General features: G+C 36.9%; 1 protein-coding gene across 1 annotated transcript; it reads left to right on the forward strand.

Moving 5' to 3' along the window:
- Positions 1-672: 672 nt before the first annotated feature.
- On the forward strand, positions 673-2063 carry LOC111904021 (transcription factor TCP19). The gene has a single exon (XM_023899800.3). It carries the CDS (start codon positions 887-889, stop codon positions 1799-1801), a length of 915 nt encoding a protein of 304 aa, XP_023755568.1. The 5' UTR covers positions 673-886; the 3' UTR covers positions 1802-2063.
- The last annotated feature ends 24217 nt before the right edge of the window (positions 2064-26280 follow it).

Genomic DNA, 26280 nt, shown 5'->3' on the forward strand with positions numbered 1-26280 from the left:
GGGTTTTTGTAATAGTTTTGCAATTTGATATTATTAGGCATCAGACTTTGATTCTAGTAGGATTTGTAATGATTTTTTTTGGGTTTTAACTACTTTTTTTGTGTGTGTGTTTGTGTGTAAGATCGACTGTAAAGGGATTTTTATTTTTCAATCATGGATGCAAAATGAATTTTCTTTTATTATAGTTGGAGAGATTGAAGATAGATGATGAAAATTGAGGTGGGTAAGTACCGAAAAACCTACTAGCTAAAAAATGTGGTGGTGATGGTGAAAGGGGAAAAAGAGAAGGAAAACGAAAGGGTGAGGTGGGTATATGTTATGGTACCATGTTTTTACATGAGCCATGGATCAACTGTACAAAAATTGAAGCAACTAAGACTAATGTGTTAAGAAAAAAAAATTAGGGACTGAAAATATGAATTTGGTTAAAACCTAGGGACCATTTACGTAATTAGGCTAGAAAACTATAAGGACTAAGTTTGTAATTTACTATTCTTTTTCTCAGTTTAGGGAGCCGGTAAGTGAACAAGTAATCCGCTAGATCAACCAAGCCATCAACTTGCTGTTAGGCTGCTGACGTGTCATCATAACATACAAATCATCTTGACATTAAGTACCAGCCGTTGATTTGCGACTTTGTAGTGGAAGTTTTTTTGCAGGGTCCCCCTTCTTGTAAGGAAACCAAACCATAAAGATAAGCGGGTCTGCCCTTAGGGTTTGTTTCCCGACTCCTGTTCCATTCATTTCTGTTCTTAACCTTTTATCTCAATTCACCTATCATTTGAATTCTTAAAAGATTTTGGATCCAATCACTTTCACTCATTAGACTCTTAATAATTGTTATTTTGGTGGTTTCTTAGCCAAAATCGTCGTGGCTGTTTCATCTATGGCGTCGATTGGTAAGACGAATTATGAATCGGAAGCGGATGATGCTAATAACACCGTCAAAATTTTATCAACATCTGATCCAACGATGTTGAAGGAAGAGCCGGCGGATAGCGAGTTGGGGGGATCGATACCGGTTGCAATGGTACCCGTGTCAATGTCTCAGAAACAAATGACGGTGGCGCCGCCCCGGAGGAGTTCTAAAGACCGTCATACGAAGGTGGAGGGACGCGGTCGACGAATCCGCATGCCGGCTGCTTGTGCTGCGAGAATCTTCCAATTAACTCGGGAACTCGGTCACAAGTCAGACGGAGAGACGATTCGGTGGTTGTTGGAGCACGCAGAGCCCGCTATCATTAAAGCCACCGGCACCGGGACGGTGCCGGCGCTCGCTGTTAATGTTAACGGGACGTTAAAAATCCCGACGACGCCAATCGAAGAAGGAGGTGACGTTAAAAGACGAAAAAGGGCTTGTAACAGCGAGTTTTATGATTTGAATGTTGCCGCAACTTCCAATTTTGCCCCCATAGCGCCGATTGCCCCACGAGCGCTCGTGCCGTTGTGGACCATGTGTGCACCACCGACTAACGGCGGGACTTTCTTCATGATTCCACCGTGTGGGGCCACCGGGGCAACCACATTCCATCAGTCCCAGTTGTGGGCCATACCCACCGGGGTAACACCTGTTTTCAATGTCCCATCAAGACCCATGACTAATTATTTGCCGGAAATGAAACCGGTGGTGGATATCAGTGGTGGTGAAGTTCAGACGCCGGCGGTGAGTTCAAGTTCGATTTCAATTTCAACGAGGAGAACAGCGGAGGTTGTTAGGGATCTGTCATTGGAGCTTGGTGATAAAAGAGAGCTTCAATTCATGGAAGGCTGTTCAAAAGATCAAACGCCGCCTGCAAGTTAATCAATCGGCCAATTCTAGTCCTCTTCTTTGTTTTAGTTGCGTTAGAACCATGAAAGTTATTTTTTTTCTTTAGATTTGTATCCTTTTTTGTTTCTCTTTTTCCATATTAGCCTCACTTTGTGCTTTTTCTGTGTAAATGGGTTTTTACTTTTTAGAACATAAAAGTAGGTAAAAGTGACATTGTATGTATAATTTTCTGTAATTAAATATTAGTACGAGAAAATAACTTGTTTACATGACATAAAATTATATAATTATTTCTAAAGGGCTATTCATTACAATGAATGATCTTTTTTCCCCATTGATCGCAAAAAGGTTATTTATATCAATGGAAAAAGTTAACGAATTAAACGAGATTTTTTTTTTTTTTAACATTGGAAGATTATTCTTAATAAAAATCTTGTTTTTAGGCCATGAATATACTCAAGCTTGTGATATTTTCACAAATATCATGTTTTCTGTGAGTTGCTAATAAAATTATTTTTAAAAATGTAAATACAATAAGTAATAAGTAATAAGACAAGTGATACGATATAGATAAGATATATGGTTTCAACGCCTAGAGTGTGTTCAAGTTTCATTGTTGACTATACTTTTTGGATAATTTTGTTAAGTTTTTGTTTGTTTATATTATTAGGAAATGTTTATCTTGGCAATTTTGAATGTTTTCAAACTTGTGAACCATTAGCCTCAGTAAAAATCTTTTTGTCATATATCACATTCTTTTTGATTTTGTCTAATGTCATTTTGTGGTTATTTTCAATTAAATCTTTTCCACATGACATTTTGAGATTGTTTTATTTTTATTAAATTTCATATAATATTTAATTAAATGTATTAATTGCACTAAATATAATAATAAATGCATATCAATTTCATTAATTGACTTTTTTTTTTAATTTTTAAATTTCTAAATTAAAACTCATTTCTTTGTTTATTTATCTAAATTATTTGCTTAAATTTAAAAAAGAAAAAAGTATTTTAATTTTAATAATTCAATATATATATATTTTTCTTATAAATTCAAACTTCTAAAATATTTAGAATGTCATATTTAATTTGTTTTTTTAAATGAACTCATGTAATACATAAGTGTTACACCTAGTTTATTTAAAAAAAGAACTTAAATCTCTTTTTATTTTTTATTTCTATTAATGTTCACACTTATATAAAATACAGACAATGAAATTCATTAATCATCTCTTCCTCTTGATTTAGAGAGTTACCTTAATTTATTGAAAATAAAAATAAATAAAAACAAAAGATAAAAGATAGAAAGATATTTGATTTTTAATAAAAAAAATTGTATCTGTGGTTTATTCGCAACATTATGGACCTAAAATTCATGAGCTTTTTGCACGACAGATCTTTTGTTTCAAAAAAAATCACAAATATAAGAAAATATGACTAGTTAGTTTTTTGTATAAAAATTAACAAAATTCTAAATAATGTAAAAAGTGACTTGTCGGGCTATGTCAAACCTCAAATTTTTCCGAGCTTTGACGAGTCACATCATTTGTAAGGTGTTACTTAAAACGACAATTTTGTATATAATTAATATTTTATATGTATTTTTAACTATTATTCTATTTTATATACATATATGAGATAAAACGGCGTTTTGGTAAAACTTGATGACAGATATAAGCCTTAGAATCATGGCGCGCCATGGCGGAGTCATTGCGAGCTTTATAGAACCTTGAAAATTAACGACCTATTTAACATTTCATTCATAATAACACATCTTAATTATTTTAATATATTATGTGTCAAATAGTTTTTGCATATAAGACCGGTTGAAGTTGCTACGACCTCTATCGTACCTCTGATATCACATAAGCACGAACACTGCCCCCTTGACTGCGGTTAGGACGCGGCTAAGGCCGCACTATGGTATCTATGGGAGCGCCCCTTCCTATGTTTTCCAAACTTAATGACCGTTGAACGGTCGAAATTTTTTAAGATTTATTTATTTATTTATTTTCCTTTTTAACCTTTACACACTCCTATTTAAACAGCTCATACCTTATAAATTTTTAACCAAACAAACTCACAAATACTTCATATTTTATCATCTTTTTGTTTCCAAAACCTTTGAAAATGTCATCCTCCAAAAAAACATACCAAATAAAAAACTCCTACTAGAAACCCCACAACCTCAAGACCTTCAAGCGATCATCTGATTTATTGCCCACTTTTTACCAATATGACAGTATGTTTCCATATTATCCACAAACACAAGCACAACTCGACCCAGATTTTGATCATTTTGATTTTGATTCTCAACCGGAGTTTGTTTCACAAATACAACCCGATTTTTTTCCCCAAACACAATTATAACCACACCATTTCTGAATCTGAACCCGGATTTGTTCAACAAAACAACCCGCTCAACCATAAAAATAAAAGAAAATAAAAGGCCGAAGTTAAAATGTGGGAACCCCAAGAAGTGTTAGTATTGACACAATCATGGATTGACTTATTAGAATACGTGATGACGAGAGCAGAGCAAAAACATGACAGTTTTTAGATGTGCGTTAGAGATAAGTTACACAAAGGAATGAACATATACCTATATCGCTCTAAACATCAAGTCTACTCGAAATGGAGAAAGATGAACAAAGAAATCATGTTGTTTAACAGTTTGTATAATAACATGAAACGACAATGGAAAATTGGCGAAAGTGATGATGTGATTTTGGAAAATGCTTTTAGCATTTACCAAAAAGAGCAAAACATGACTTTCAAGTTTTATGAACTTTGGAATCTACTCAAAGGCAACAAAAATGTCAAAATCAAAAAACAATCGACGAGCACATCGATAATGGCTCAAAACAGTCAAGAACTTTCGAATCCGATCACACTACATCGGATGCTCGTGTAGCTTACGACCTCAACGATGATGAACCCATTCAAGTGTCACACCCTCCTGACCGATGGTAAGGGACAAAGCAAAAAAAACAAAGGCAAGGGCAAAGCGTCGGGGTCGGATGAATTGAAAGAAATGGGTGACAATGTGCAAGGCATAAAAGATCGAATTGATGAATTTTTGCAATTTGTTTCGGATAGAGAGGCTCAGAAACAAATGGACAACGACATGAGGGTGCTAGCGATGGACACGTTGAATATGACGATGGATGAGCTTCAAGTTGTTTTGGCGATGAAAGAAGACGTCAAAAAACGTTATGTTAATCATTTGATGTGTGTGTTTTTATTTATTTATTTTTAAGTTGTAGGTTTAATATTTCTAGTTTGTTTTTTCTAAACTTTTAGTTTTTTTTTTAAGTTATGCAATGTAATGGTACTTTTATATATATATATATATATATATATATATATATATATATATATATATATATATTAAATAAGTTTTTATTTATTAAATAAAAAAATCAAATGTGACAACAAACTACACTTTATTATAAAAACATACATGACACCTATATGACAATATGGTTTCATAAAGAAGTGTGAGGCCATTCCTTCTCCCTAACATTTAATTAAATTTCATTTTTAATTAATTTACTTGACTTCAAAGGCAACTTAAAGGCCAAAAACTTAAGAGCAAGAAGTTAGTAAATATGTGGAAGATGGGTTCCACTATGGACCATGGAGTGAAGGTCACCAGTAATTAATGCGCCCTTCTTCCGCGTGTGAATGCTTTGCTTTGAGCTGCGTGCTTTAGGCACGTGATGGTTTGGTTTAACACGTGCAGGGGTGGGTCTCGTGGGTCCCGATGGAGTAACAGTGGGACCATGTCACTGAGATGCTGTGCGGGTGCGTATTTAGCCCCACATTAATTTCTATGCGGACCCCTACATGAGTACATGCTACATGTGGTGCTTTTAAACTTTTTTTTATTAAAATAAAAGACGTGTACATGGGTATATTCTTTGAATATTACATTAGATATAATTATTTCATAATTAATTGTAACATAATGAATTGCATAAAAGATTATGTTTATATATAATTTTACGAGCAATTTCAAAAATAATCGAAACACTAACTCTGTGCCAAAAAATTATCAAAAGAAAAAAATGTTTTTCAAAAATTAACAATCTACTTACTCTAACATCTGTCATGTTCTTTATAGATTGGTCTTTAATTCAAATACTCATGATATTTTTGTAATTTTACCTTAGCACATAGTAAGTTGCTTGAGTTTACACTACCCCAGCTTCTGACTGGCATACATTTTATGAACTAAACAATATAAACGTTTTATAAATCATTTTTTTTTATAGTTTTACTCGATTTTTCTCTTTTTATTTTAGAAAGTGGTCTTTTTAACTACATTATTATTTGTTTTTCTTTTCGATTTCTCACATCTCATTTTATTTTTTTATAGGTTATTTGTCTTTGGAAAGTTAACAACTTAAAGAAGATATATGTATTAGGTCAAAACTGATTATTAAGATTTATGTTTGGAACTTGAGTTGTAATTTTTAAGTTGTAGACAAGATAAATGAAAATTAAAACTAGAATATTATCTATCTTTTGATTTCTTAAATTTTAAGCTGAAAGTGTGTCGAAAACTGATATTTCACATTAAAAGTTATCAAACAAGAAATGGAAATATGTTGTATAATTTCATATTGATACAACCTAAAATCCCATGCTATTTTTTAAATAATAAAACATCATTTTTTTTATAAAATTACATTCAACTCAAACCATTTGTTCATAAACCATCATTCAGGATTCAGAGTTAAAGAAGGCAATGCGGAAACTCAAATCATAAATATGTCAGATGTGTGTGTACAGTCTTGCCTTCACAATTTGGTAAGTACGTGCAAAAATATTTAATTCAAACACAAAGCTTAATGATTTTCCTCAAAATATCGCATACAACACAACATAATAATCAACTATGGGTTATCAACAACTCTGCAAAAATATTTAATCCACAACTATAAACACAAAATTTAATGAGTTTCTTCAAAATATCACATACAACACAATATAATAATCAACTACGGGTTATCAGCAACCATGAGGACTATCAGCGGTCCTAATGGGCTAACGACACGCCTTGTGGATTAACATCACACGTCACAAGTTATCATCAACCCTGGGGGACTATCAGCAGTCCCATAGACCCACATCAGTCTAGGAGTTATCAACAACTCAGTTCATATATAACAGAAATCAACAAATAAGACCCAATTGGTCAACATGCATATACTACTACATAAGCAAGTATAGTGAGAAGGCTCACCTGAACAAAATCACAGAAGCTCAAAAGCATTCCCAACAACATAACAGCTAATTTGAGCTACCTAAAGCCAAACTAAGACTATCCCTTAGCTAAATACCCACTTTTACCTAAGTTTGACCAAAAGTTAAATTGGTCAAAAAGTCAACGAGCCGACTCTATGCCATTCGTACAAGCTGTTCTACGCATGGCGTAGAGCTCTAGATGGAGATGGGCCAAAACTAAGCTACACTCCACGTAGGGGGATTTACGCCCCACGTAGCAGCCTGATTGCCAAAAATTCCATTAAGCTCTTAATACAGAAAGTTAGCTCCTCAAACTTCTAGATAAAGACCTTTATAATGTCTTAATGGATAAAGTTTCCAACTTTACCTATTAAGACGCTCCAATAAAAAAAAGATCCAAATATTATGCACTAAAATGACCAAAAATGTTGACACAACTTGCATGGCTTACAAAACAAGCACCAAAGCACAACTTTCCAAATCCAACAACTCCTAAGAGTGTTCCATATAACTCAAAATGTGTTGGAGTTCTCTCAACTCCCAAAACACAAGCTCAAGGGACTAAAAAAATGACAAAAATGACCAATAACAAGATATAAGAAATCAATGAGCAAGTTGGAAGCTTTTTTACACAAAATGGTCTAGAAATAAAGCAACCTTGTTGGATCTATACTTGATTCCTTCTTTCATACACTTTACAAACACCTTGTTCTTCAAGATCCAACCACCAAATGAAGAAGATAAGCTCATCAAAAGGTACCAAGGCTAAAAACAAATCAAAATGGGGCTATGGTTTCTCAAGGAATGATCTTAGGTGATAGAGATTGGTCATGGAAAGGATCCCAAAAAGTTAGAGCCCTTAAATATGGCTCAAAACATTAGAATTAGGGTTTTGATATGTAGTGGCTACGCCCTGCGTAGCATCACCTACGTCGTGCATATGTCATTAAACTTGCATCCATCATTCACCATCTACGCCCAACGTAGCTTTCCATGCCATGCATAGGGCAAAACCAGCAACTTCCAGTTCAACTTCAAATAGCCATAACTTCTTCGTTTCAACTCCCTTGCCGGTGTTCTTTATATGCACGAAAAGGTATTGAAGAGCCCCATAATTCTATCGATTTACTTTTGGCTCAACACATATCGAACTAAAATCATAATCCATGCAAGAAGCCCGATATATAAAATTTCCCATTTTATCCTTTGGTTCTAACACACATATTAATGGCTTATATATCCTAACCAATATTATCAACCTTCAACACGGTCTAAAATTTACTTCCTTAAAGACCAAAGCCTTTACATGATTGAGTACGGTCGACAAACCCTGAATTAAGAAACATCCTGAAACAGGGTGTTACACATATCTATAAAATAAAATTATTTAATAAAATCAATGTTTTCATCTTATATATATATATATATATATATATATATATATATATATATATATATATATATATATATATATATCGTCCTAATCCTAATAAAATAATAGTTTTAGGACACTTGCAACTTTCTACAACTTCTATATGACACGTGTCCTCATATTATTCATTCTTCTTTATGTTTTCCTGCTTAAAGTTTTATCTTTGGCTATAGAACCGATTTTCATTTATATTATCCAAAATTTAAATTAATTTTTTATCTCAATCATGTAAAAGACGATATTTTCCTATAATAGGTTTATACGACACATCCTCAATAAATACAAACAAATAACATAATACATGAGCTACACATGGGATAACAATCTAATAGGTTACATACATACAATACAATACATAGATACACTAATACGCCCCCACAGTTTGAGCGGGAGATCTAGAGCAAACACTCAAACTGGTCCTAAATTCAGTGAATAGAGATGTTTGGAGCCCTTTAGTGAAGATATCTGCATGCTGAAGACTGTAAGGGACATTAAAAACTTTGACTTGACCAGTCGCAACCTTTTCACACAAAAAATGGATGTCTATCTCTATATGCTTGGTGCGTTGATGATGAACGGGATTAGTAGACAAGTAAAATGCACTAACATTATCACAGTAGACAATGGTTGCCTTGGTGAGAGGAGTGTGTAGCTCTTAGAGCAAATTTCTTAACCAACAAGTTTCGGCTACTTGCATTTGCCCTCCACGGTATTCGGCTTTTGCGTTAGAACGAGAGATTGTGTGCTAGTGTTTTGAAGACCAAGATAAGAGATTGTCACCCAAAAATACACAGTAACCGCTAGTAGATCAGCGTGTTTCGGGGTATCCCCCAATCTGCATCAGAATAGGAAATAAGACTCGTAATGGAGGACTGATGAAGTTGAATCTCGTAGTCCAGTGTACGACGAACATAGTGCAAAATATGCTTGAGGGCATGAAAGTGTGGTTCGAAAGGGTCGTCCATGAATATGCATATCTGCTAAATTACATATGATAGATCTGAGCGAGTGAATGTGAGATACTGGAGAGCACCTGCAAGGTTGCGATAGAGAGTCGAGTACATTACTAGCTCGCGAGAAGAATCCAATTTAGATTATGTGTCAGTAGGTGCGCGATACTAGGTTTCATTTAATCATGTTAGCACGCTCTAATATTTCCAATGTGTATTGACGTGGGGATAAGAATATACCCTTATTATCCCGTGTTGCAGCTATGCCCAGAAAGTATGATAAATCACCTAGGTCCTTCATGGCAAACCTTGTTGCTAAAAGAGAAATGATGCGTTGAAGGAGTTATGTAGATGAAGTTGTCAAAAAATATATCATCAGCATAAAGAAGTAAGTAAGCCATCTTAGAAACCCTACAAAAAATAAATAGTGATGAATCACAACGACCATGTGCAAAACCGATCCTAGTGATGTAGGATGCAAATCGATGAAACCAAGCCCTTGGGGCTTGTTTCAGACTATAAAGTGACTTATGCAGAAGGCAAACATAAGCAGGATGTGTAGCATCATGGAACCCAAGTGGCTAGTGCATGTAAACAATTTGATTCAACTGATCAATCAGCTGGCATTTTTGACGTCTAACTGATAAATGGGCCATATGTGCGAAGTTGCTAGGCTAAGAACTGTACGAATGGTGGCTGGTTTAATGGTCAGACTAAATGTCTCATCACAGTCAATCCCAGGGCATTGGATTTTTCCATTAGCTATAATGAGGGCTTTATACTGCTTAATAGTGTCATCCACATTTTATTTATTTCTAAACAACCACATAGATCACACAATACTAGCCCAAGTAGGCCTTGGAATAAGAAACCAAGTACTATTAGAAATTAAAGCATGATATTCATCTTGCATGGAAGTGGTCCATTTAGGGTCTTGAAGGGCTTGGGTATGAGATTTAGGAATAAGACATTTAGTGGTTGTGTCGAGATTTAGGCGGGAGGTCGATTTAAAAATATTAGCGCGCACACAGGTGACCATGGGATGAGTGGGTGGTGTTGGGGATGGACTTCCATAGGGAGGACTAGTGTCTGGAGAGGAGTTAGAGGCTATAGAAGAAGAGGCAACAGAGTGAGGTGAGTGTGACCTTCCTTTGGTAATGCCTGAAGTTCTACATTACATCTCTGGAATGAGTAGTGTGAAATGACACACAAGAATCCAAGATCTAGGATTATATTGAGTTTTCAACTGAACAAATGAGAGAATCACCTTCAAAATATGCTGTCATATTCATCTTTTTTATCTGTCATGAGAATTAGGCACTGATTTTTAACATGACGACTCTCTTTGTAGTTCCAATATGTAACATCCCTCCTGTTGTTTTGTCCAACTCTCCTTATTGACTTTAATCTCAATCAACATCAGCCTTGACAAAATTGAATTAAATTCATTAACTTGATCAGTCACTGAGCCACCCTCCTTCATCTTCAGATTTATCAATTGCCGAATCAAATGAACCTTAATTGCTAGTGAAGGTTTTCCGTACATGTTAGATATCTCTTTAATCAACCTATGAGTAGTCTTCACGTTGACAATGTTGCAAGCTACATTCTTTTCCTAGGATAATTTCACCACATCAAGTGCTTTCAGATCTAACAGTTCCTAATCCACCTGCTTCATTTCTTCAGGTTTACTTTTGGACAATGGTTCATGTAACTTCTTTTGGTAGAGGTAGTCTTTGATTCGCATTTTCCATCTACCAAAATCTTGACCATTGAATATGTCGATCATAACTCTCCTTTATTCAACCATATCTCTGATACCAGTTTGTTGGGATACCAATAAAAAAAGTTAATAACTTTAAGCAAATGCCAAACAAACTTTTGGTAATACTTGCAAAATAAAACTTTTGAAAAACTTAAATCAAAACTGAACACAATATTTAATGTGGTTCATTCAAGGTAACGTACATCCACGGGCGAACGCGCGCGCGCGCGAGAGAGAGAGAGAGAGAGAGAGAGAGAGAGAGAGAGAGAGAGACAGAAAGAGAGTAGATTTTATTAAACTTCCAAGAACAATTACAATCACACATAAAGGTTACACCTCACTTGAGCTCTTAAAATAAAACAATCTCTCTTTATTAATAACTTCTCCAAAGGATGTGTACTCAAACTCGCAATGATTACTCTTTTGAAATTACTATACACATACACAAAAACATACACTCACAAAGAATAAAGAATGGGTATATGAAACTATTTATAAAAAACCCTAATTCTTATGGGCTAGGACCATCCATAATTACCCCATGAAAGGGAGGCCCTAATTTCCAACCAATCATGGAATTCCATGTGGGCGCTTTTTGAACTTTCAACTTCATGAGTATCATCCATGAGCATCATCAATGAGAATCGTCCATGAGCATCATCGATGAGAAACGTTAACTAATAATATTCCTCATTGATCATCTTCAATTGATAAGCATCCTCTTTGAGCATCATCAACTGATGAGTATCCTCCTTGAGCACCTTCAACTGATGAGCATCCCCCTTGAGCATCTTCAACTGATGAGCATCATCCTTGAGTATCTTAAACTGATAAGCATCCTTGTTGAGCATATTCAGCTTGTGAACATCAACGATGCTTACACGAGATCCCTAATTCTCACTCGTGATCCCTGGTCCTCACCTATGATCTTTGGTGCTTATTCGTGATTCCCGATGCTTGCTTGTGATCTCTAATGGTCATTTATGATTCTTAATGATTACTTGTGATCCCTGATGCTCACTCATGATTCTTGATGCTCACTAGTGATCCCTAATTGTAACATCCCAAAATTTAAGACCAAAAATTTCATTTTTAATTAAGTTATTATAAAACCAGAAGTATAAAAACATCCATAGTGTCATCCCATATCAAAACCAGTATGTCAATATTCAAAACATGTCATAATGAAACAATATCAGAGTATAATCCCAAAGATCTCATGTGCAGAAAACATAGTGTGATGCGCTGCGATCCTGCCGGCTCCTTTCCTTTTGCAAAAGAAGTACCTGAAACCAAAAATGAAAACCGTAAGCACGAAGCTTAGTGAGTTCCCCCATCATACGACATACCATACGATAAACGTACTCTCTAACATATCCGGGTACTAGACTACCCCTTCGGTCTCTTTCAACTGGTAACCGCCTATCATATCAGGGTGATGGCCTACCCCTTCGGTATCTTTCAACCGGTAACTTGCCTAGCATATCAGGGTGCCGGTCTACCCCTGCGGTCCTTTCGACTGGTACCTTGCCTAGCATTTCAGGGTGCTGGCCTACCCCTTTGGTCCTTTTGACCGGTACCGGGGACTATTTCACCCCCTACTTCTACCATATAACATCCTAGTACATAAACACATAAGTCACATACTGCCTAGCATATCAGGGTGCTGGCCTACCCCTTCGGTCCTTTCGACCGGTAATGGGGCCTATCCTACCCCTCCTACCACTATCACATAATATCATAGCATACTAGCACACATTACTAGAAAAACAACCTTTTACGACGTGTAATGTGTGCCGTAAAACGCTCAGACGACGCGCAAATGCGTGTCAAGGAAGGCCATGTCATAACGAGAGACGACATGCTTTTGCGCATCGTTTATTTACGATGCGCATTTACGACGTGCCGTTATGACACGCATTTACGATGCGCGTTTACGACATGCATTGCATGTCAAGGAGGGTCCTGTCATAAAAGAAGATGACACGCTTTTGCGTGTCATAACCTTATGACGCGTGTTTAAGACACGCATTGCCTATCATTAAAGCCCATATCATAAATAAAGACGACACACATTTTTGCGTGTCATAATTTTAAATGTTTTAAAAATTATATATTTTGATAGATTTAGTAATTTTCAAATTAAATAACACATTAAAAGTCTTATAATAAAAAATAAAATAAATAAATAAGAAAGATAATTCATTGTACTAATATGTCAAATACATATTATCATTCCAATAGTAAGTAAATGTAATACATTGCTAATATTGCATAATATTTATTATAGAAAAGAAAAACATGTACAACATTAAAAGGAACCCGTGAGTAATTTATCCTTTGACAATATGCATGGCAACTTTAAGCACATTATAACCCACCCTCAACCTCTTTACTCCCCTTTTGAGTTCCAAAAACCCTAGAATTGAGTGAGCCTTCATTATTTGAGAGAATAGAGCCTTGGAGGAGAGAATTTTTGGAGAGGGGCTTGAAGATCAAGGGCTTTGCTACAAAGGAGTGGTGTAGATCCGGGATATACTTCAGTTGGAGCTTTCATTTGAGATCGGGGAATCATTGGAGTAGTTGTGCGGGAGTTGTCAGATAGCAGACAACAGGGTATCAGGAAGAACTCCAGCAGTGCACGTGAGTTACCTTCTAGTAGCGGTGGGTCTATGGCCACAATGTCGGCCCACCAGTAGGAGTTGTGTGTTAGATGATTGTCTTTGTGATATCATCTAGTTTTGCTACTACCTGATATGTTATAAGTTAGCTTTATGTGTTATAGTAGTAGAGTTCGGTTGTTAGGACCGAAGGGTAGTCAGACACCCCAGATACATCTGACAGTATGTGATGTCATGATTATATGCTAGCATGATCTGAGATATGTGTTAGGGGTAGTTGGAGGGGAGCAATCCCCGAGTTCGGTTGTTAGGACCGAAGGGTAGTCAGACACCCCAGATATGTCTGGCAGTATGTTATGTTAGGATATGTGATAGTAGTAGTGGTAGGGGTGAAACAGTCCCCGAGGTTTGGTTGTTAGGACCGAAGGGTGGTCGGCACCCCAGAATGGCCGCACAGGTAGGACGACACCCCAGAATGGCCGCACGGGTAGGTCGGCACCCCAGAATGGTTGTACCGGGTAAGTCGGGCACCCCAGAAATGACTGACAAGTATGGTATGTTATATGATTGTACTGTATGTTATATGATTGTATGGTATGTGGTAGTTTAGGGGAGCTCACTAAGCTTCGTGCTTACGGTTTCAGTTTTTGGTTTTAGGTACTTGGTTTTTAAAGGTGGAGCTTAGAGAGGTTGCAGTGCACACACCATAGTCAGTTAGCGTGGGATGTTTTACTCTGATAATAAGTTTATGATTTGAATTAATACTATGAAATTATGTTATGACTTATGAAACGGTTTTTATAAATATGGTTTTAGTAATGTTTTAAAAGAATTTTTTAGTCGTGAAAATTGGGTCGTTACAAGTTGGTATTAGAGCCTTGGTTTGAGGGATTCGGGCACAGCTTCGGGTGTGTCTGAACTCAAACTAAGGAATTGGTATAGAAATTTTCAAAAGGAAAATCAATTTTTGTAAAAAGGAGTTTGAGAAAAGAAAATAGTTTTAGAAAAAGCGAAAAGAATATTTAGAAAGAAAATAACTTTGTAAAGACAAAAGGGTGTGGTGCATGCAATCAACCGAGCTCAAGTAAGTACTCCAAAATTACCTATACAAGTTTATGTTATCAATTTCAGTTTCAGTTTTAGATCAGTTCAGTTTCAGTAGAACAACATGCTAGTATAGGACTAAGGATCTAGAAGGATGCCTTATGTGCCTGTTTTATGTGTTTCAGCTTGATGAGAATTGCATGCTAGTATTGAGTAGACAGTAGTAGGATAGCCTGTGTAGGATATGACTGGTAGTATGAGCTTAGCATTGTATGCTAGTACAGTTTCTTGTTATGAGAATAGTTTCGCATGAGTATGTTTCCTTTATCCGAATGCTGCTTTCTTTGTGCTTTGTGAGACTCTTAGTGATGGAAGTTAGCCATTAGGTGAATATGTCACGTCACATGTGGTCAGGGTTGAATAATCTCAGAGTGCCAGATTTGACCCTATTGTGCAGCTCTCGTCTGAGTCTAACCATTGTAGGGACGAGTCTTTTACTCGAAGGATTATCCGAGCCTCATTGCATGTGATGGTATTCAGGTGGTGGCTAATTGGCATTACAAGGAGGCCTTCAACAGCTGAGGAATGGTTTGGGTGGAGTCAGAATTTCCCTAGGTCAAGCCTAGGAAGGTAGTAGCAGAGATCAGTAGCAGTAGAGTGACTTGGTGGAGTTGAGGTAACTCTTGAGGAAAGTACGGATAGATTTGGAAGGTAGTATGGGCCTGTACTACTGAAAGCAAAGGATCCATACTCGAATCAAGAGGGGCTGAGACAAGACCAAGGAACCTGTAGAGTGTGTGAGAGATCCCTCAGCAGCGGTGTATATTGATCAGGAAGTGTTATATTTTCAACACGGTGACATTGCGCGAGTTACCAGTTAGCAGTTCAGGTACCGGGGAGGGATCTGGCTCGGGCTCTGGAGCCGGGCAGCTTGATGATCAGATGAGGGATTTCATTTTCGCAGAGATATTGCACAACATCAATGATCAGACTCCAATGCTTTGCGGTTCGGTTAGAGAGGCTATCATGGAGCTTATGGACAGTCATCTAGAGGCCTTTAGGGCCGGGATAGTTTCAGGACAGATTTGGGCTCTTCTAGAGCCTGATTCTTATGGAGTTCAGGGATCCATCAGGGAGGGAGATCCCATTTCTAGCTTTTGCCATCAGGGGACAGGAGTGAGTGGGGCACCCTGTCTCCAAGAGAGACCTCTGCATGATTGGATAATTGAGGAGGATTCTCGAGCCATTCGCGAGGAGCTGCCCGACATGGTCGTGAGGATCACTGATAGGTTGACCGCGAAGCTCCAGGATCAGACAGTGGTTGTTCAGACGACGGATGGGGTCGACGAGGTAACGCAGGAGCGAGAGATGGGCAGGGAGTCGGAAAGGAAGAGGAAAACGAATGAGACACAGGTAGCCACAGGTTCAGGCAAGAGGCCCAAGGGGTCGGATTTGAGATCGAGGGACTATCAGAGCCGCAGTCGATGCGGGAAGTGTGGTAGGACGCACAAGGGTGCGTGTAGGGGTAGAAGTGGTGGCAATGTTGGATGTTTCAAGTGCGGCAAGATTGGCCATTTTAGCAGAGATTGTACTGTTACCATCGCCCAGGAACTTGACCCGATATGTTTCCATTGCAGTCGGAGGGGCCACAAGAAGGTCCACTGTCTGAGTTTCTATACAGCAGAGCAGGTGATAGCTCCTGCCCCTGTGACTTTGAGTACCACCAGCGGTTGCTGGGGCCGAGAAAGTGCGCCTACGGCTCGCAGCAGAGTATTCCGGATGATTTCAACAAGGATTCATGCAGCACTGGATGTTGGGGGTACATTGTTGGATTAATTTCTAAGTCCATAACTATAATTGGTAAGACTTGACCCGACCCGACATGGTCCATTTGGGTTGCATGGCATCATGCACTTGGATAGACTATAATGAGAGAAATAAGACACTTATGGTTATTAATATATTATAAGTTCTAGTATATTAATAATAAGAATAATAAGATTATTTAATTAGTATTGATCAAGAATTAATCTAGGATTAATTAAGTGATCAAAAGAAGACTAATTAAATATATGGGTTGATTGTGTAAATCATCCATACTTGTATAGTGGGTTAATGCTCCATGGATAATCAAGTTGGGCTAAAACCCATAGGATGGTCCATGGACGCTCCATGGTGTATTTGAACCCATGGATCCAAGGAAATGGAAAGTCATGACAATTAGGGTTTACCCTAATTGTAACACTATATAAAGATCTTATTCTTGACAAAATCGGCCACTAGTATCATTCTAGAGAGGGCTAGCCGATTTTCATGAAGTGTAGAATTCTCTCAAGTTATTCCAAGTGTATTTGGTGTTGTGTGAACCATTTGAGGTGTCACACTTGGGGCACTAGGTACTCAAGCTTCATGAACACATTCTACATCAAAGAAGTATGTATTCTATCTTGTTATATTCATTATTTTATATGCTAGATTAGGATAATACCTTGGATGTTCATATTTGTATGTATAATAGAGAAAACATAGATCCAAGGTATTTAGGGTTGCATGTACACTTAAGAGTGTTAGAATGCTCAAAACCCAACAGTGCTATCAGAGCCTAGGCTTGTTTTCTTGTTATACTTGCAAAAGAAGCTGGAAAATCGAGTTTTGATGCTGTCTGCCCAGCAGACTCGCCGAGTCCAAGGCAAAAAGCATCCAACTTGCCGAGTTGGTTCATGCACTCGAGGAGTTGGACCCCCAGACAGCATAAATTCGACTTTTTTGGCTGGAATTGGACTAGGAACATTACCCTAAGATGTTTTTGAACTTATAAACTTGTTTTTGATGTGGTAATGTTCATGCTAATCCAATTTCAAAGATAATTGTCAATAGATTCATGTTTTGTATTAGTTTAAGGTTTAGACTAATTACATGAAAAAGTTTGATTTGAATTATCTTGTTCTTATGAGTTGCTTAGATTAATAGAAAAGTTGAGTGAAATAGTTGTTTTCAATCCAAATTAATCTAAGAGTTGATTCTAAAATGTGTTTTTGTAACTTGTCCTCAAGTTATATGAAAAGTCACATTTAAGTTTCATAAAACTCATAAAAGTTGGCAAAGGTTACAAAAATGAAGAGTCTAGTTCTAATTAAAAGGTGTTATGACTCCATAATTTCTCCTCAAGTTATGGAGGACCAAGAGTCTCTTCATTAAATAATAAATTAAAAAAAAAAGTGTAACCTTAATTAATTCCATAAGTTATAAAATAAATAAAAAGTTAATTCTTTTATTAGTTTAAAGTCTTCCATAACTTGTCCTCAAGTTATGGCACTTGAAGAGTTTTTGGATTAAAACTACTTTAAACACATAAGTTATGGAATTAATTAGTTTTGAATAGTTTCAAAACTTGCCCTCAAGTTTTGGAATTTGTAAAGTTTTCTCTTATGGATACTTTAATTCCAAGTTAGCCCTTAGAATTTTAAAAGTTAAAATTCAACCCTTATACTTTATATTATTATAAGTTAATAATATATATGTATAAGAGTAAAGTCAGTCTTACCGCTAGTATGCCTCATTCACGAAGCCGGTCTATAAGGTGGGTATAAGGTTGTTGCCTATAAAATGACAACTTAATGGGTGTCCACTCTCACCCACCGCTTGCTGGACTGGTGGAGGGTCGTTAGCCAAACGGGTTTGACAGGACTATAATTCTCCCTTCATTAAAAGTATTAATGATAAATACTAAGTAACTAAACTCTTAATAATACCTAATCTTAGTTACTTAGGAAAATGTGAATAAGGTGCTAATCCATGAAATTACACTTTGCACTTTGTTTAAGTCGGTTAGTGGAGCGTGTGTGGTTAACCGGCACACTAACTCGTACTTAACAAGGTAGGTAAAAGGTAACTTAATGTTTATCATAGTATCGATGGAGCATGTGTGGTTAACCGGCACACTGATTGAGTAGTAAACACTTAAGGGTACCAAGTAAGTTGCATGGTTACTTCACACCTTGTTTTGTGATCCTCGGCATCCCAGTCACAAAACCTGAAGGGCACACTCGAGATTGAAACATGTCATTGAACAGTTCAATGAATCTCAAAGATCTAGGAGTTTCAAAACCAATTAAAACCTAATAATACATTTCGTTTATCTTGGTGGAAATTGGTGAATCTTCATTCACCTACCTTCAAATATTTTATAGCTTGGATTACGGCATACCTTTTCTAAGTTATAAAATAGTTTATTGGGTCCTAGCCTTAATATTTCATATTGGGTGTCATATTAAGGACTTAAGATCAACTATCTTGAATATCTCCCAAAAGATGTCTGGTTTAGACATTTATGATCTTCCCAAATCTCTTGAAACAAGCTTTCCTAATGAAGATGATGTCCCATGGATATCATACTTCTTCACCTCTCCAATTATTCTCCCTAATCCACAAGTTCAAGGTCACTCTAGCCCTATTGGCAAGGCAAGGTTTAGGTGTGATCACATCTTGGAGATGTAGTCACATATTGACAAGCCGAGAGAGTTGGGTGTCAAAGTCTTGAGAAAGTTGGTGGTTCAATCACTTTCTAAGTCACATAGTGAGTTCCTTTGGGACACCTATGAAACAGACTATGACAAGACCCTTAATGATCTTATCTATTTGTTAAGATCAACTTCCTTAAAACTTGATGGACATTGACAATAGTGACACAGGAAATCCAGAAAAGCATTCTCTTCCCAATGGAAAGGGATCGGCCATAGTCAACTCGGTTGACCAAATGGTAAAGAGAAAAGCTAAGTCTGTGATAGTCCCGTGTACCATTGTCAAAGGGTCCATATGTTTATATTGCCAAAGAAAGGGGCATTGGTTGCGAAGCTGCCAAATTTACCTAAGGATGTTAAAGTCAATAAGTTTGACTCTACTTTAGGTAAAGTCCACTATCTAACTCTGTTAAGTTTCTATTCTGAGATTCTTGATACATGATGTGACTGGGTCACATGGTGATGTTTTAAGAATCAAAGAAAAGTGAAGAAACTTAAAGAAAGAATATGCTGAATCTGATCGCATAGATGGATTTCTATCGCGTAGTTTGAAGATCGGATTCTTGAGCTACTTCTTAGGAGTTATGAGATATTGCTTAGGAATAGATAACAACAAGTTTTCATATGGATTGTAAGGATAAGTTTTTCCGCAAAGTTTTAAAATAAAAGAAAATTTTAGATTTTATTTATTTTAAAATATCCTTACAATGGCATTTGAGGAAAAATTGTTGCTTATATGATTCCATTAATAGCAGGAGTGGAAATATGAAATTGATTCTTTCATTTGTGGTAATGTCTAAATTTACCAAATAAGGAAAGATTCTCATCACCCAAGTTTCAACTGGGCTGGAACTTGGAATCATGCAAGTTGTATAGCATGATGAATGAGAACTTTCAAGTATTGGAAAAATTAATACTAATTACTCGGTCACATGGATGTGTGATTCAAGTAAAGGACTAAGGGATCGAGTACACATTCTTGTGCACTGACTAAGTCCACCACAAAAGATTGATAAGATTATTCGTCATAATTTACTAAAGCTTAGTAAATATGGTTATACTTACAGGCTAAAGTATAATTCTGAAACATTGGAAAAGTTTCAATGTAAGGTAGAGAGAATAAGAAGAATAAACTTAGGCAGAAGGATAAAAGTTTCTCAAATCTGAAAAGATGGGAGAGTACTTTAGTATCAGCTTTTGTGATCATCTTAATGATTAAGAAACCATAGCACAATTAGTTCTCTAAGGAAATCTTAGTGCATTCTTATGACTAAGAAGAGGGATCTTGAATTGTTGAAATGGTTAAATCAAGAAGATGAGTCATACTTCATTCCAAAAACAATTCTTAGAGTTATACTCTAAGATTGTAACTTGAGTGACATGTCTTAAAGAAGGTTTAAAACACTTGTCAAATGTAAGAGTAAAAGTTTTCTACTCTTGTATATTTGAAATTGGTAAGTTGTGATGTTTTGGATAAAACAAAGACCAACTTAGGCCAATTGTGTGAAGTGTTTGTCTTGGTTAGAATCCACACTATCTCTTGGATGTTTGACAAGGGAGTCTTATAGGTCAAGAGGACAGTGGGAGTCTTAAAGGTCTTGAAAGTCTCAAGAACTAATCAAGAATAGAACCTGAAGTCCTTCACTAGCACACAACTTGAGGTTTATAACCTGTGGTGTTGACATATTCTGTGCCCATTTCAGTTAAAGTTGGCTTTGCATATGAGTTCTTAAAGTTCTCAATTTGTTGCACAACAACTTGGAAGCAATGGCAGGCCCTTAAGCTGCCAGGTGGCAAGAAATTAAGATTGAGTTCAATCCATATGAGTTTGGATTTGTCATTATCCCTGTCTTGTGACTATGGTTTTGACAATTCACATAGATAAGAACACATACACCATAAAAATCTAAGTGTCATAAGGTTTCTCTCCGATTCATGAAAATGATGGTGAGGAAACACTTTCACTAAGTAGATTTTAGCTAGATAGCAATTGTGATATTTGCATTCTTAAAGTCGTTAGTGAAGCGTGTGTGGTTTACCGGCACACTAACCTGGACTTGTGAGAAGTGGCAAAAAGGTCTAACCATTATGATTACGGCATCCCTCTTCATAATTGTTTAGACACACAAGTGTGCTATCTAAGGGAAAGTGTATGATTTTGATAAAGTCTTATCAAAACAATCTAGTATCAGAAATCTGAACTTTGGTAAGAAAGTCAGCTGATTTCTGAGTACATGTCAAAGCTAGTGGGAGCATAAGTGTTATGCTAATAATCATCATGATAGTGGGAGCATGATAATTATGATAAGTATTGCAAGCTAGCAATGTTAATTATAGAAAATAAAAGTTTCAATTGGGAAAGAGTTGTTTTGCTATAATTAAGGGAGAGGAAATTATACTTCATCTCAAATCTATAAGCTTAGATCGTGAGGTTTTAATCATTTAGTCAAGGATATATATATATATATATATATATATATATATATATATATATATATATATATATATGAATTTCATGTTGGGATGGCTCAACATAAGGAAATTCTGTATATGGGTCCATTATTTGCGTTCTTAAATTCGATTATGATTATGGCATCTCTTTTCATAATCTGAATTATGAGAACTTGGCAAATTGAAATGGAAATGTTATAGCAAAAGACTGGTTTAGTCTTTATGTGAAACATCATGAATCGTGTCCCATATGCTTCGGATATAGGATCGATTACATGTGCTATTTTCATCCTCCTTTCTAAAATTTTCCAAATGCTTGGGGCATTAAGAAGGGAAAAGGTTTAGAACTGGATATGACTAAAAGGATTAAACAATTGTCGAGGACAATCTAAGGTTTACCAAAGATTTGTTGCTCAAGGACAGTTGGACGTATAGTGATAATTCTGGAAGGACCATATTGGCATAATCTGTAAGGAGGCAACTCTTGTTCAGAAGTAATAGTCAAAATGGAATCTGGAAATGTTTCAAAGTTAGAATTTTCATTTTGTTTAAGATTAGGAAACTTAATGCAAGAAGGATGTTTCCAAGGAGCTGATCTCCTTTGGAATACTCTGTAATGATTGTTGTCAAGTCTTTCTGACTTTGTGCATAATCATTACAAGAGGATCAATGCATATAAGTTTAGAATCTAACAGATTTCAGTAAATGACATGAATTTGGAATTCTTGTATTTGCAGTAAGGATTTGGGAGTGTGAAAAAAGAATCATTGAAGTTATGTTCAATGGATCTAGTTCACAAAGTAAAGATCATAGACAAACATAGTATGCATACTTGGTGTATGGCATGACTAGTGTTTAGAAAACATAGTGTACATGCTTGGAGCATGGGACAACTATTGTTTTAAATTCAAGAATAAAGTTGATAGCTGAAACAGTATAAAATGAATAATGTGTAATCATATGGTGATAAATAAAAGGTGTTTTATTTATGTTCATAGGTTTTGATACCATATTGGATTCAATTATTATTGTGTTTCATTTTGCATGTTTTGACTTCCAGAATAAACTAGGTTATTCTTCCGGAATGACTAAGTTATTCAAACCATCCACAGTCGGTCATATGTTGGAAGTAGATATGAATTAAGACTGTCATGGGTTGGCTTGTAGAGGTCTAAGGTGTTGGACAAAGGGCTACAACACTCATGAGTACTCATAAGTTCTGAGTATTGGATTCAACCCGCGCTCATTGGAATCACTTCATGGATTTTATCACGAGTGATCATGAGACGATAATATCTTATATTCTTCAAACCTAGAGATATGAGTTGTTACTATGAGTTGGTTGTACATTGATTGCATGAAAACGCATTTGGTAGCTCGGTGCTATAAAACGTGCCTTTGTGTATGATTCAACAAGTAGTAGAACAAGCCATATGAGTCGAATTTTATCCATTCCTTTTACCTTCGGGATAAAAGCGATATCTGTGGGCCCCTCGATGATTTTATGATGACAAATGGAAGTGCTCGGCCGGGCCAGGACTGATTTGATTTGTTCAATTAGTCAATCATCATAAATCGGAAATCGGGAAACAACAAATGGACAGAGAGAATGATTATAATCCATGTCTCAGTCCATATGATATCTAGAATGGAGGAATATATGATCCCTTATCTAAAGGAAAAGTCATTGACAAAGGTCAGAGTTCATCGACAAGGTCAGAGTTCGACATAAGCTTTTGAGAGCTACGATTGCTAGTCGGTTCTTGAAGTCATATGCAATAAGAGTTTTAGACTTACCCAAGTGGGAGACTGTTGGATTAATGTCTAAGTCCATAACTATAATTGGTAAGACTTGACCCGACCCGGCATGGTCCATTTGGGTTGCATGGCATCATGCACTTGGATAGACTATAATGAGAGAAATAAGACACTTATGGTTATTAATATATTATAAGTTGTAGTATATTAATAATAAGAATAATAAGATTATTTAATTAGTATTGATCAAGAATTAATCTAGGATTAATTAAGTGATCAAAAGAAGACTAATTAAATATATGGGTTGATTGTGTAAATCATCCATACTTGTATAGTGGGCTAATGCTCCATGGATAATCAAGTTGGGCTAAAACCCATAGGATGGTCCATGGATGCTCCATGGTGTATTTGAACCCATGGATCCAAGGAAATGGAAAGTCGTGACAATTTGGGTTTACCCTAATTGTAACACTATATAAAGATCTTATTCTTGACAAAATCGGCCACTAGTATCATTCTAGAGAGGGCTAGCCGACTTTCATGAAGTGTAGAATTCTCTCAAGTTATTCCAAGTGTATTTGGTGTTGTGTGAACCATTTGAGGTGTCACACTTGGGGCACTAGGCACTCAAGCTTCATGAAGACATTCTACATCAAAGAGGTATGTATTAGATCTTGTTATATTCATTATTTTATATGCTAGATTAGGATAATACCTTGGATGTTCATATTTGTATGTATAATAGAGAAAACATAGATCCAAGGTATTTAGGGTTGCATGTACACTTAGGAGTGTTAGAATTCTCAAAACCCAACATACATATCTTTTACCTTCCTGTCAATTAGTATTCATGATATTATTGTTATATTGCTGCATTGATATCAATAAGCATATGTGTTTGGGTATTATATTACCTGCTTGTGAAGGAATTTTATGCCATATGCACACCTTGGAATTAGAATGGTAAATTGGAGGTCGTCCCCTATAAACCAGGTTACTTCAGATGAGGTGACTGTAGCATGTATGTATAAGAATCAATAATGCCTCACTACTTTCGAAATGTGTCATTCGGGGTTGATCGGTTAAATCCTTAGTAGTGACAATTTAGAGCTTCTAGTGAGGTAGCCAGCGGACAGTAGGGAAGTGGGTTGGGGATGTGCACCCCAAACGCAGGTTCTTAGGATGCAGTCACTAAAGCAAATACAGTTAAGGATTGAAGGGTGGTCAGTTAGATAGCAAGAATTGTTCGGATTTGGTAAAAGTTAGTTGGAGTGCCGACAGAGGTAAATGTTGGCGGACAACAGATCGCCCTTTTAATGGAAGGAAGGTTGGGGAATCCTTTCGACCAGTAAGCTGTAAGGAGTTAGCCGGATCCAAGTGGGGGAGAACCCTCCGAGTATACAAGGGTAAGAGCACGCAGACCCAGAATGAGTACACGACCTATAAGAAGAAAAGATAGTAGTGCAGCGATTGATGGATTGAGGAGTTCAGGATTGGGAGTTTGAGGAACTTCCCAACAGTTAGTTCATGCAATTGAGATGATTAGTAGCTGGTTAGGAATCCAGGATTGGAGGACCGCCTGTAGGACTCTAGTGAGTCGGAATGAGGATCTTGAGAACGGTTAGCAAGAGATGCTTTCGTGTTAGTAGTCAGTGGAAGAGACGGCATGTAGGGCTGTGTAGATTTAGGAGTTGGAAGTTTGGAAACTTCCCAATGATAGTTTCATGTATCCGGATTAGTAGACAGTTGGTTTGAGAACCAAGCCGAAGAATTCCTCGACGGAACGCTAAGTGTATCAAGGATATAAAATGTCGAGGTTGATGCAGCATTCGATGATTGAGGGCTGATTTTGAGAAATCAGGATGAGGAATCACTAGCAGGACTAGGGATAGTCAGGATGTCCTCGGAATAGTAGTTAGTAAAGTAGCCAGATAGGAGTAGAGTGATGTAAGTCTACGGGGGTAGCCGTAGCATTCACTAGTACCCAGATTGTAGTAGAGTGTTGTAAGTCTGCGGGGGTAGCCGTAGCATTTACTAGTAGCCAGATAGTAGTAGAGTGTTGCTAGTCCGCGGGGGTAGACGTAGCATTCACTAGTAGCCAGATATTACTAGAGTGTTGTAAGTCTGCGGGGGTAGCCATAGCATTCACAAGTAGCCAGATATTAGTAGAGTGTTGTAATTCTGCGGGTGTAGCCGTAGTATTCATCAGGATTGGTAGATAGCATGAGTGCGTTGTTTGGACGCGGGAGGAGCATTAGTACCCACCAGTTCGGGTACAACAGTGAGGATATGGAAATCCACGGGTTGGATTTCGGATTTCCCAAGTGGTTTAGTTATGGTTGAGCCAGCGATTCGACAGTTGGATCGTCTCCACAGTTATGAGATCTGGGAAGCCGTGGATCGCTTAGGTTCGTGTATGTTAAGGGCTACCGTTGGTTTTGGAACCAATACTTTTAGTCTTGGATTTGATGATGTCAGGATTCGATGTATGGACCCGATCGGTTGGATCGGGAGGTTGTTAGAGCCACAGTGACAGGATAACTAGTGGAAACTAGTTCCAGAGAAAGATTTCGCTCAGAAATCATGGGAGCAACTAAGTAAGGAGTCCTTGGGCTCCATAGTTGAGTTGGAACTCGGTGTTGCAAATAACCGACGAATGATTGGAGACCAGGAAGGTCTCGAGATATTTTAGGAAGTTCAGTGTTTCAGGAAGTT

The sequence above is a fragment of the Lactuca sativa genome, chromosome 8, assembly GCF_002870075.4.
Source record: "Lactuca sativa cultivar Salinas chromosome 8, Lsat_Salinas_v11, whole genome shotgun sequence".
Taxonomy (NCBI): Eukaryota; Viridiplantae; Streptophyta; class Magnoliopsida; order Asterales; family Asteraceae; genus Lactuca; species Lactuca sativa.